The 13,322-nt window shown below is 33.8% G+C and overlaps 1 protein-coding gene across 1 annotated transcript; it reads right to left on the bottom strand.

The window, feature by feature from the left end:
- Positions 1–1,338: 1,338 nt before the first annotated feature.
- On the bottom strand, positions 1,339–10,275 carry LOC103495771 (BRASSINOSTEROID INSENSITIVE 1-associated receptor kinase 1-like). The gene is made up of 11 exons (XM_008457434.2): positions 9,754–10,275; positions 8,999–9,131; positions 8,830–8,901; positions 8,449–8,592; positions 5,144–5,215; positions 4,962–5,033; positions 4,797–4,876; positions 4,022–4,150; positions 3,592–3,933; positions 2,931–3,325; positions 1,339–2,197 (listed from the first exon to the last, which is right to left on the bottom strand). Exons 1-11 carry the CDS (start codon positions 9,839–9,841, stop codon positions 1,883–1,885), a joined length of 1,842 nt encoding a protein of 613 aa, XP_008455656.2. The 5' UTR covers positions 9,842–10,275; the 3' UTR covers positions 1,339–1,882.
- Positions 10,276–13,322: the final 3,047 nt, after the last annotated feature.

Consider the following 13,322-nt stretch of genomic DNA (forward strand, 5'->3'; position numbering starts at 1 on the left):
ATATTAAATTTGTATGTCACTCGAAATATTATATTATATTTGTATCCTCTATAATTTTTATAAGTAGAAAAAAAAATCAATAAATAAATCTCATTTAATTAACATATCTTTTCAAAAATATAACAAAACGGCAAAATATTTATACTCTATAGAACAATTCCGAAAACAGAAAAAGCCCACAGGCCCAACGTGGAAAATATCAAAAATGTCTCGTCAACCATGTCGTCAACAACCCGAGCGTAATATATTTAGTACACCATCGCATAGATTTAGTTATTGTTTGGTACACGATTGTTTAATTTGAATACATTTAAATTTGGTTACACAATCGTTTGGATTTGTTATTATTTTTACACAGATCGTTTACCTTTTTTATAGGATCGTTTACATTTTGCTACTTTAATCTAAATAATCTTTTTTCAAGATTCTTTATACACGATCTTTTAAATTTTCCTACTCTTTGAACACAATCATTACCCAAATCTAAACAACGTTTTTTCAAATCTTTTATATTTATATTTAGTACACGATCTTATGAACAACTAATAAAAGTTTGAAAAAAATAAATCTTTTATATTTGATACACAATCTTGAACCAAATAGCAATTCGAAAAAAAGAGAGAAAAAGAAGAAAGTCGATAAAATTCACAGAGGATCTAATTCGCAAACGAAGAGGTGAAGAAAGACGATAAAAGGGAAGGGCAAACATAAAATATTTAAAAAATAGCTAACTATATGAACTTTATTACACGGACCATGAATATTTTACCCGTTCGTTATATTTATAAAAGTTTTCCTTTAATTGACCTGAAAATGAATACCAAAGAAATGAGTTAAGAAACACTATTTCTTCAAATTGTTCTACATTGTTGTGAGTTCATGACAGAAGATTCAGAACAAAAACTCATGCATCTTGACGTTTGTAAAAAACGAGAATATGTACATTAAGAGAAGGTTGAAGTTAGAACAGCTATTTTTAGAGTAATTGCTTCATTTGCCCTATTTATTTTTAATTTGGTTGAATCTGGACCCATAACTATCCAAAATTGCGACGACTTAGCATTAGCATTGTATTTGGCATTTGCCTCGATAATTGAATTTTACATTAAAAATTTTAAAAGTGCTTTAAGAAAAATTTTGAGGTGTATTTAAAAAATTTTGAAGGGTACGTTCTCTAATAAAACGATTTTAACTGTTTCAAAATCACTCCAAAATGACATACTAAAAAGGCATAAAATCCATCTCTCAAGATACAGAAGTATTTCAATGAAGAAATTTGGATAATTCGGTGACAACTAATCACACATTCCTAAGAAAAGAAAGAAGGATGAGAGAGAATTTAAGAAAGGCCAATGATCATCATGATTATAACAATATGTACTCTGGGTTCTCCAGAAATCAAGATACAAACACAGTTATTGAATGACAACCTAATCCTGATAAAAACAAATTATGGGAATTCAATGATTTTTATCAAACACCAAAGTGATGTGATATAAATTTATTAGTAGAGAAGGAAGGGATGCTTGATTATTCAACCCAATAGATTTATGGAACATCACTTTATAAGATCAGATTTGAAAAATCAGTTGAATTCCCAAAAATTAAAGAGTTATCTGAAGAGAAGGGAGGAGGGAGGGGTGTTGCTATTATCTCCTGCATTATGCAATATTGGTTTGTTGGTAATTTGATTAGCAACCCCACTACAAAATACTTAAACTCAGATATGTGATACAAGATGAACAGAGCAGAAAAATTATGATAAATTATTTTTTTCCCAAAAAAAATGAAAACTATATGCACAAATGTGATATACGTATATATATGTGATAGATATACACATATATCACTCTTTTAACTTACATGAGGGGACTTCCAGAGATCATCTTGGACCGGACAATTCATCGGGAGGAATTTCAGCAGTAGAGTCGAGAATCCAAGTCGTACTTGGGTGGGGATTGCGGCTTAGGTCTTGGTGAAACCGCTCCTCTTTCTGCCATTCTTCCCATCTTTCAGCTAAACCATCACCCTCAAGCATCCGTACAACCTCTGACATCTTAGGCCGTTCTGTAGGAGTGCCTTGTGTGCACAACAAGGCAACTTGTATAAGCTGCTCAACTTCATCGTCTGGATATTTCCCCGCAAGATCAGGATCAACTAGTGTTTCCAACCTCTTGTCTTTTAGAAGTCCTTTCACCTATAAGTTTCCAGTGTGAATATAAAAATGAATACTTTCCTATAGTCCAACCTGTATTGTATGTCTATATCGATTATCAAGTAACTAGCAAGGCCTGAATCATATAACTTTTAAGGCATCTAAATTCATACCCGTCTATTCAAATACTAAAACAATATGTGTTATTAGATTAACAAATACTTTCTATGACACTGTAAGGATGTCATCTTCAAAGGTCGAGGAAGCAAACCCCTTATGAGGGCAACTGGGCCAAAGAGTGGAGTCATGAAGTCAGAAGAGTTGTTTTGTAGTAGAGCTCATAGTGTAAGGAGTTAATAAGAAGTTTTTATAATCATGGAGCTCAACAACTACTTTGCCAAACACCTCAAGGGAAACTAACAGACTTACATGATGAAAATCCTTTAATTTATTGTACTCGTATGAAGAGCCTGTCTCGATTGACTAGGATAAAAATGTTTCTAAAAAATCACTTTTATTAAACTCTTTTGATAGTAGCTATTTAAAATGAAATTTGAAAGTGTTTCAAAAGATATTTTGAATGATTGTCAAACACTCCGATTTCTTCCAAAACGACTTAATTTCAAAATTGAACACTTGAAAAAGTTAAACCAACACCAAAAGTTGCCACGTTTTAGACTCTTATTGATGCTAAACTAATAGACTCAACCATAATTTCATGAGTCAAAATATTAATGAAGAGAATCCAAACATATAGAGGTAAGGCAAAACATACCCAATCAAGAAGCATGACATCATCATCATTTGCAAGCCGGGCAAGATCAAAGGCCCTCTGTCCAGTTATGAGTTCAAGAAGCATTACCCCATACCCAAAAACATCAGTCTTTTCAGAAGATTTTCCAGTTGAAAGGTATTCAGGAGCTATATGCCCAATAGTTCCCCGTACTGCAGTTGTGACATGAGTATCTTTGTAGTCCATGAGTTTAGCCAACCCAAAATCACCAACAACAGCTTCATACTCCTCGTCAAGTAAAATGTTTGCAGCTTTCACATCACGATGAATAATCTTAGGATCACAATGATCATGTAGATAAGCAAGCCCCCTTGCCGCTCCCAAAGCAATACGTTTCCGATTCAACCAATTAAGTGGAGGTTGTGTGTCTGGACGTTCTGCAATAATGTATAAACGAAAACAAGTGTAATGTGAAATTAAGCATGCGCCCTGACTGTGCATGACATGTTGATTTTCATTCAGTGATTTCACAACTAATCTTTATATTTAACTTAATACTTTTTAAGTTCAACCATGCAGTCATTTCACGCAATTGTGAATTTATGACGGAGATCTCATCAGTATGTAATTCTTTTTCCTGACTGCAACCCTATACACAGGTTTAAGTTCCATACTATATGTACAGTGTGCTATGAAACAGTACCTCTCAAACATGATGCTACACTTCCGTTAACCATAAATGGATAGACCAACAACCGCTCAGTTGGTGTCATACAAAAGCCACGAAGACGGAGCAGATTACGATGCACAGCCATGCTTATCATCTCCACTTCTGTTTGGAATTGCAGCTCCCCACCCTGTGAACGCTCCTCTTTGAGTCTTTTTACTGCCACTAGAGACCCATCAGCCAACCGTCCCTTATAGACCTTGCCAAAACCACCTCTACCCAGAATATGTTTGTTGCTAAAATGATCTGTTGCAACTTGTAGTTCACGAAGAGAGAACCTCTTAAGCTGACCAAGATGAACTTCCGGATCCTCTTCGGCTGTAGAAAAATTGAAATGGAATAAGGAATCCTCTAAATGACGTAGGAACATAACATTTTCTTAACTTTGTTGCTACAGTACACTGACCAGGTACATCAAAGAAATGATCTTGTGGTTTCTTCCGACGCCACAAAGCAACAGCAACAGCAGGAGCAGCAAAGAGTAAAGCAGCAGCAGCAGCAACTCCACCAGCAATAGCTCCAGTGGCACTATTGCCTAAGCCCATGCATCAAATTAAAAGGATAATGACGTCATAAAGTCATAGTTTAATCAGCAGAGACAAATGACCAGATATCTTCTGTCCTTTTAAGAAACAAACTATATGTTGATAATTTAGAAGTTACAACAAAAATAAAGTATTATTCAATTTGGAGAATAAAGCTAAAAACCTCAATTCATAATCAAATATATGCGGAAAATTTAAGAAAAAGTAAATAGTAAAAAGAGGTTTCATGTTGGACGGTAGTTGCTGAACAAAGAACACAAAGCAACAGTTTTATATTGATATTTAGCTACATCCACTCTCCCACACCACTCAGAATGCTTGCCCTCAAATATCTTTATGAATCTTTCCAACCATATTTCCAAAAACCCATGTTTACCCATATCAACTTCATTTCAAATGCCAAAGTAGGAATAGTCTAGTATGGCTATATCAACTTGAACATGTCTAGTACTGAAAATGGCAGCTAGAAGAACACTGGAAGTAATTTTATTTTAAGAATATAGAAAAATAAAGTCAATTTACTAAGCCGGTAAGACAATTTGAAGATCTTTAAGCTTTTTAAAGAATCGTGGAACTCTCTCTTAACTTGAACACACAAAAATAGACAAGAAAACCAGAAGAAATCATATAACAAACCTGATATGGGGCTTGGTGAAGAAGGTAGAGGAGGTGGTGGAGTACGCACAGCAGATTCATTAAGCTTATTATGAGCAAAACTGCATGGATAAGGATGGTCATCAACTTAATCGGTTATCGTAATAAGATAAAGAATAATAATAATAATAACACAAAGCTTATTACCTGATAGGGGTAAACAGAGAAAAAGAACCATTGACCGGGATATCTCCAGTTAGCTGGTTGTATGAAAGATCCCTGCAGAACAGTTGATTGGCAATGTTACTTAAAACAGAAAAATGAAAATGATAGGAAAAGAGCAAAAATTACTGATCCTCAGAATGAACGTTAATAAACACAAAACTCACAGGACTTGCAAGGATTTAACATTAGTTAATGACACTGGAATTGTTCCCGATAAGCTGTTGTTGTTAAGACGCCTATTTCACATATGAAGAAAAAGTTAGAGATCCACCAGGCACAGAAATATAACAAAAAATGGGAATAAAATAAAAGTCATGCTGGGTATAATTGAGCAAGAATGACACGCTGAAATATAACTTATGAAGCAATAATTCAGATTTGAAGATGACAAAGAAATGGAAAGTAAAGCAGAAAATATGTCTGGAAGCATTTAAAATTAGTTTTCCAACATAGACTCTTTTCATTAACAATCAGAATGCACCAAGAGAACCATCCTTCCATATTTTTCATGAGAGAAAACCACTTCATAGAAGAAACCGGAGTTGTTATAGACATCTTTGCTTGGACGTAGACAAATGTACTCATTAAGTATGCAGTGACTGTGGATGTAGATAATACCAAAATGTAGTCTTTCTCTGGTCTCCTTGCTTGGAAGGGCGGAGCATAAACAAGAAATCCTAACCTCCTCCTATGAAGCCTTCCTGATTCATTCACTACAAAAACAAGATTTCACTTCTTGGTGCAATAAATTCATCTTTTTTTACCTCTTTTTTTGTAATTACTCTTTAATTTCCACCCATACTAATTGAAGAGCCTTCTTAACTTCACCCAAGCCACACCCATAGACTAGTACCTTAATGTGTATTTCATTGTTATGATTTCCCTCGACTCCAACCAAATGTTGAATCATCGATTGACTCAAAAACTTAAGTTGATGGGTTATAGTAAATTTCAACACCTTAACACTCACCCTTCACTTGTGGACTTCAAAAAATTGTAGAAGACCAAAAAATTGAAATCAAAATGGAATAGACATTACAAGAGGATTGAACATAGGACATGTTGCTCTAATACGATGTTAAATCACCAATTAACCTAAAAAACTAAGCTATTGGGCTATAGTAAATTTAATTATATCGACATTTTAATACCAGAAGCTATCAGCATCTTTTTTTTTTTTTTTTTTCATTTTCTACAACGAGGTCATGTATAACAATCTCATCACCCCACTAGCTAACATAGAAAAAAATTCTCAAATAGTAAAAGTATCAATGAGAATCTCTTCACAGCCAGGCAGAACCAGGCCCCCAATTGAGGTAGGAATCACTTGAGCCACATGCATCATTTGATAAGTGCACTCAAAACACCCAAACCAGTCCTCAAACTGGCTTGTCAACCACACTTTCCTTCCCTAAAAAGAATGCTTGTCGCTGAAATCCCTTTCTTGGATTAGAACAACAGAGTAATTAATAGTATGCTCCAAATGCTCCTTGCTGAAATTCCTTCCATGGAGTGGGGCAAGAGAGTAGTTAATAGTTTGCTCCAAGACTCTGCCCCCTCAAGAATAAGATGCCAACCGAGATGGAGTTAGAAACCAATCTTTACTTCCCTAGGACTTGCCTCAAAATCTAAACAAAATTTTAGGTGTCTTGAAAAAGAAGTAACCAACCCTTGTTACTTCTTCCTTCTCCCGGGTAGAGTCACAGTCAAATTTAGTGCCTCATAAGGCATAAAGAAATGGCATGAAGAAACTTGCAAATATAGTTCTGATCAGAGATCCTGGTATACCGTACTAATATGAGTATGTCCCATAGATCAAGTGAGATTATCATGACACAAGAGTATATGGTCCAACATTCCCCAGTTCCTTGTATTGGTTACGTTTTTATTTTTCTGTTTTAGCAATAACTGAGTTTTGTTTAATATCCCGTAAGCAGAAGCTAAATAAGTGCCTGGCTATAATGTAGGAAATGTGCAAATGTTAGTCTACTGTTGACATGGCCCAATTTCCAAAAACAAAGGGTGTGGATTTTTACCAATTTCAGTACTTGACTCAATGGAAACAGCATAATAAGCATCAAGTACGAGTCTGGGATTGAGTTATGAGAAATCTTTTTACTTCACTTGTGCCCTTTTTAGTAAAGGCATTAGTGCCCCTGCCCTTAAACTATTAGTTTAGTGAAGGTAGTTCATCTACACCAATGACTTTTGAAAACCCTACAAATAGATAAGGTAAAATGCAAGAAGGAACCAGGATGGTAAAAGAGGATCTATAACGCTTTTGATAAAGTTGATTGGTGTTCTGTGGATAATGTTCTACTATAGGCCAGGCTTTTCATTTAAATCGAAGCAAAACAGATAAATAGTGGCATACCCAATACATCATTTTCATTCCTTCTCAAAAGAAAATCTAGTAAAAAAGACGAAGGTACAAAAGACACGCGCTCACAGAAATTTATATCCCAAATGGATTTTCGGCTTCAAAATTGGAACTCACTTTATAATTCTTCTCATATTACCCAATCAATCTTATGTGCGTTGATTGCTCCCTCTACAATGCCAAATGAAAAAACATCTTGCAAACTTTCCTATGACAAAATTGTAGTATCATAAACCTAATTGATCATACTGGATCCTTAAAGACTAGAACAAATATGGCTGTCTTTATATTTGAATGAGAACATCACATCATCCAACAAAGCAGAAGAAGACCATAGACAATTGACTCTTCTTAAATATTAAGGAATAGCCATACCATTCTTTCTGACCAGAGCTGGCAATGACCCCAACCCAACCAACACTAAGGGATAACTAAATAATGCACTCCTGAAATAAGTTCTTTTTCTTTTTTCCTTTTTCTTTTTACAAAGCAGCCAACCCTAAGTAGTCATTTCATGATTGAGTTTGACGTGATTTTTGTTGAGTCATTGACCAAATCTATCCAATGCTTAGACCAACAACCTTCATGGACGAAGCATGAGTATCACAACATCAGCATCCAAAGATCACCCTTTGATTCTTTAGTTGGTGAGCGAGGGGGAGGGAGCAGGTAAGAAAGTCAACTGGTCAAAGATAAGCCACTTGTGGCCGAAAGGAAGGGAGTAGCATCTTGTCACAGATAGGTTGGGTTCTACTTGAATAAGCAAGCTCGTTACAAAGAAGCCAATGTGCAGTACCCTCATCAAAAATTAGAACATTGAGTGACAAAATATGTACAATAAAGTAGATGTTCCAACTATTCACATCTTTTTCTATGAATACTTGGAATAGAAAACATCTACCCTATAAACATTTTTCAAAGCTGACATAAATTGCTTAAACAAAACAAAAAAAAAAATGAATCTCAAAAAAGTAACTTAAACAAATAAGCCATGCAGCAAAAGCATGGGAAAAAAGGAAAAGGAAAATTAAAGCAGATGTTAAACAAGACTACTAAAGGGGAGAAAAGATTAGGGATGTGTAACCATACAGGAAACGCAGTTTTTGAAGCTCTCCAAGTGTGAATGGTATGGGACCAGTTAAATTGTTCAAGTAAAGATCCAAGCTCACCAGGTTTGTCAAAAGCCCAATCTCAGGCGGAATTTCTCCAGTAATATTGTTACTGTAAAGCTCCCTGTCAATCACGATGTGTAACACTTATGAGAAATGTAAATCAATAAATTTGGTAAGAAACTAAATGAAAATAAAACCTTGATCAGGGGGAAAAAAGGTAAAGAAACAAAACACAAGGAAACTTGATCTATAAATTCCTTCAATTACTACAACCCCAATTAGGGAGAGAGAGATGTAATCAAGATGGAGAATCAAAAAGAAGAAAGATCAGTATAAGCAGAAATTGATGAATACTCACAAATATTGCAAATTATGAAGATCGCCAAGTTGTGGAACCAACGTGCCAGATAGATTGGCATTTCCAAGGTCACTGGTCAAATAGAAAGGAAAAGATTGAGGGGCAGCATTCATAATAATAAATCCCAAAAGTGATTTGTTCCGAGCTCCTAGTAGGGATAGAAGCTTACACTCGAGTGACACTATTCTCACTGTCACAGGTGACATGGAACCATGTGCAAGGATTAACAAGAGTCGGATCCCAACTCTGTAATACACCGTTGGGATCTTGTAAATTTGACTTCAATGCATTCAAAGCATCACCTGCGCCCACAGAAGTTCATAGTAGTTAGTCCAAGGAACAAGTATGCACATAAGCACAATCCCAGTTCGCATTCAAAACTGTAATCAGAAATGAAAAGTAGATGAAATAAATAAATATACTAGATAAAATGACGTTGCAATCTTGAGAAAGCCAGTAACATCTCAAGCCAAACAAAGCTTTGAGTTCCAATAAACTTCCATATAGCTAAAGCTCAGCCAATGGATGAGCAACATACTTCAAAATTTCCAGCAAAACACCTAAACCATGCTTCTTATTTCAAACTGTACACAGTCCAAAATGTAATCACATGGATCGGTTTGCAGTAAAGTTATGAGCAACATAGCTGGGAATGACAACGACGAGTGGAAATAATGAAACCCAAAGAAAAAATTTAAAACTGTTTCATTTGAGCTATACCCAGATAGCTCAATAATTCCCAATTTTACATATAAAATTTTCCAGGCGATCAAACAAGTGAAACAACACAGATGGGTCACATTCATATTATCATTTATGAAGAAGATACAAATCATAAAAACAGAAACAAAACTCAATGAGCAAAAAGTAGCCACACGAATAAGAAATAATGAGAAATTCAAGAGAGAGAGGGGAAAAAAAGACCTTCAGGATTAGCAGAGAGCAAGGAAACAAAACCCAGAAAGAAAATGAACCACAAAGAAGAGGAAGAAGAGCCCAGCATCACCGACATAACGCAAAACAAAACCCAGAGCACTAAATTGAAGAGTGGAAAAAATTTGACATAACGAGAGAGGGATGGGTGAGGGGGATTTGGAAGGAGATGAACGAAAAGCCCCAACAGAATCCTCGAATCAAAGCTCCAACCTCATTGACCGATTGATTCTGTGGGAAACTTCGAGGAAGCTACCCAAAAACGTAAGAGAACCCCGTTGACCGGAAGATGAGAGAGGAGAGTATGAAGGGGGGAAAATGCTAAAGAGGAAGAAGAAGAGATGAAATTGAGAAGATGGAGAAGAAGAAGAAAGGTTCCATGAGAGAGGGAGAACAAGGGAATTGGAGGAAAGATTTTGGGGGTGGGTTGAATGGGAACCCAAGAAGAGAAGTCGTTGGGTTTGGTTTGCTGTAGAGAGCTGGCTCAAGGGCTTACATTTCTTTCTATTTTGTCAATAAATTTCGTTTTTTTTTTTTTTTCTTTTTCTTTTTCTTTTTTTTTTTTTTTTTTTATTTCCACCGTTTTGAACGGTCAAACCACCTTCTTACCGGCTACCGGCTGCCAGCCCCCCGCCCTTTCTCCCTCCCTTTTTTTTCTCCACTGATCTGATTGTAACACTTCCTAATGTAATTAATTAAGCGGAAATTACAGCAAATAGTACCATTTAAGATATTAATTAAAAATAATAAAATATTTGTAATATAACCAAGGCTATAAGTCAACTGGTAACACATTTTTCAAATTAAAATTTATCACTACTAACATCCATTAATGATACCAACTATCAACTGCTATAATCGATAGTTTCAATTTGAAAAATTTGGAAATAAACACTTGTAATGGTGGTAAATAGATAATTATCGTTGATATGCTATCGATGATAGTATCTTATACTAGTAATCAGTTATAGCAACTTATAGTAGCTATTAATGAAAGCTTTATACGTAAGAAAATGGAGAGAATAGTGTGAAATTGAAATCGATTAGTGATAGTTGCTATCGTTGATAGCTGTCATCATTGATAACTTTAAATTTGATAAATTCGGGAAGAAACATCAAGAAAATGGGGGTTACACATGAGTTCTTTAGTCTTTTTACTAATTTTTGTACTATATATACAATTGTTTTATCTCTATACTAAATATTCTATTATTTTTTGCTTAAATATTATTTGGGCAAATGGTCCTTAATTAAGGTTTAAAATATTATTTGGGTCCATATTTTTAAATGTTTTATTTTTTTAGTTTTATATTTAATGGTTCAATTTTAATCTATGTATTTTCAATAAATGTTAAGTTTATCTGATGGCTAGTTTTATTGTTTATTTTTTAAAAAAAAAACTTTAGATTAAAATTGGACAATTGAAAAATGTTTTTGCTCTTAGCTTTAAGCACCTCATGTTTGGGGTTCCAATTAGATGGTCTTCTCAACTATTATAACATAAATTTAACTGGTCTTATTGTTTCAAATGATTTTTTTATTGCAATGTTTATTATCTCTTACGAATCCTCTCCTTCTCTTTTTATCGTAGGGTTTTCTATTTTTGTACCCAAACTAGAATAGTCTTCATTATAAATACAAACAAAAAAGTATGCACTTCAAACACAAACGGATAGATACATATTATTGTAACTCATAAACTACAATAACCACGACTATAATAATCAATTCAATGCCTTAAAAATCGACAACAATGATTTTTTAACCAATTATGATCGACATTTTCTTTTATTTTTCTCACTTCTAAGTAAAAGATACCAATATAACAAGTTTAATCACAAAACAATAACTTCAATATAACTGAACTAATCAAAAAGTCAAAACTTTCAATTTTTGAGTCTATAGATTTTCGTCGTGTTCAAATTATTAAATATAAATTGAAAGCTTTTGATATTTTATTTTAAAAGAATTGTTGAATATGAAATGAGATAATAGATCCATAATGAAATACTGAACGGTTGATGAACCTTTTAGACAAATATTAGACTTTGATGTTTTGAATTTGGTGAATTGTGATTTTTAAAGTTTTTGTGAAGTTTAAACCAAAACTATAACAAAACTATGAGCATCAAATTGAAACTTCAATCCAAATTATTATCGATTTAAAATTTAACATAACTCAGAAATATTCTAGCTTTATATTTCAAAGAAAATAAAATTGTGGTAGCTTTATTTATTTTTTTAGTTTGGTATAGGAGTGTTCACCAATTCATATTTACCCAAATAGTAAGAATTGGGTTGGGTTATATTTTGTGCTGGGGTGAAGTGGGTTAGAAAATTGAAAGAAAAGAATTGAGTCAAGTTGTCGAGTTGGACAGTTAAGGGGTCAGGTTGACCCAGCCCGACCCGATTATATATATATATATATATATATATATATATATATATATAACCCTAAATACATTTAGCTTTCACGTTTCAGTAGGCAGCACCTCATGTGCTTCACTTCTTAACGCTAAACCTCATTCTTCCAAACTCACGTTTTTAGTGCTTTTCCAATCATTTCTCTCATAAAACCTCATTCTCCTCTTTCTTTCTTCCTTCTTTGTTGCTCTGCATTCTTCAAGTCAATCCATCTCTTTTTCTCCTTTCACTTTTTCATGCTTATATCCATCAATTTTGCATCTGGACATTTCTTTTTTTTTTTTTTTTTTTCTAAAATCAAATGATTCTAGCTATCAATCTTGTTAGGTTTGTTTCTTTATTTGTTAGTTTGATATCCCTTTTGGCTAATGGTTTTTGTGGGTTTTTCTTTTTTTCAGTTGTTTTGGTTTCCATTCCATTTGCACTCCCTAAGAAGATAAAAGAAAAGAAAAAAAACCAACCCGACTCAACCTAAATTTTTCTGGTTGGATTGAGTTGGGTTAACCCAGCATATTAACCCAATTTGGTTTAGGTACATCCTAGTTTGTTAAGGAGCTATAAACAAACTTTTATCTTTTATTTCTAGAATTTTGCTATTCATTCTTTAAAATCTTTATTCTTATGGTGCATTAATATAAAATATGTGTGTAAGTACATGTCCAAGTTTAATTTAGTGGGTTTAATTGCATGGATGGCTAAATGCATGAATTTTGACCGATGAATTCATTTTGACTCCAAATGAATTTCAACTCTAAATTTTAAAACCAATCATGAATTTTGACCTTTTGCTTGTGTTACTGACTATGTGTTATACACAGCAAACAATACTTTAGTGTCCGACTTTGTCACATTCTTACTTACCAAAATCTATATCTATACTATATATAAAAAGATGTGAGTGGAGAAATTTTTTAGTCCCATTTTATCCTTTCATCATAACTTTCTTTTTATCTTATTTTAGTTGCACTTTTGTCATTCACATAGTTTTAATGTTTATGATCATTTTGTTGATAAAGCTTACATTTTCTTAATTTTTCATCTTCTACTTTTCTAAAAAATTTAAAATTTTCTCTCAAATTAATTATGTTATTTAAATTTATCCAAATCCATTCACATTTCTCTCTATCCTTTAATCT

The sequence above is a fragment of the Cucumis melo genome, chromosome 7, assembly GCF_025177605.1.
Source record: "Cucumis melo cultivar AY chromosome 7, USDA_Cmelo_AY_1.0, whole genome shotgun sequence".
NCBI lineage: Eukaryota > Viridiplantae > Streptophyta > Magnoliopsida > Cucurbitales > Cucurbitaceae > Cucumis > Cucumis melo.

Excerpts from the sequence above, each read along its gene's own strand:
- LOC103495771 (XM_008457434.2), bottom strand. The coding sequence starts at position 9,841 with ATGTCGGTGATGCTGGGCTCTTCTTCCTCTTCTTTGTGGTTCATTTTC. Across the intron at positions 5,216-8,448 it reads CTTCAAAAACTGCGTTTCCT|GCGTCTTAACAACAACAGCT; the intron begins GTATGGTTACAC and ends TATGTGAAATAG. Across the intron at positions 2,198-2,930 it reads ATGTCATGCTTCTTGATTGG|GTGAAAGGACTTCTAAAAGA; the intron begins GTATGTTTTGCC and ends GGAAACTTATAG.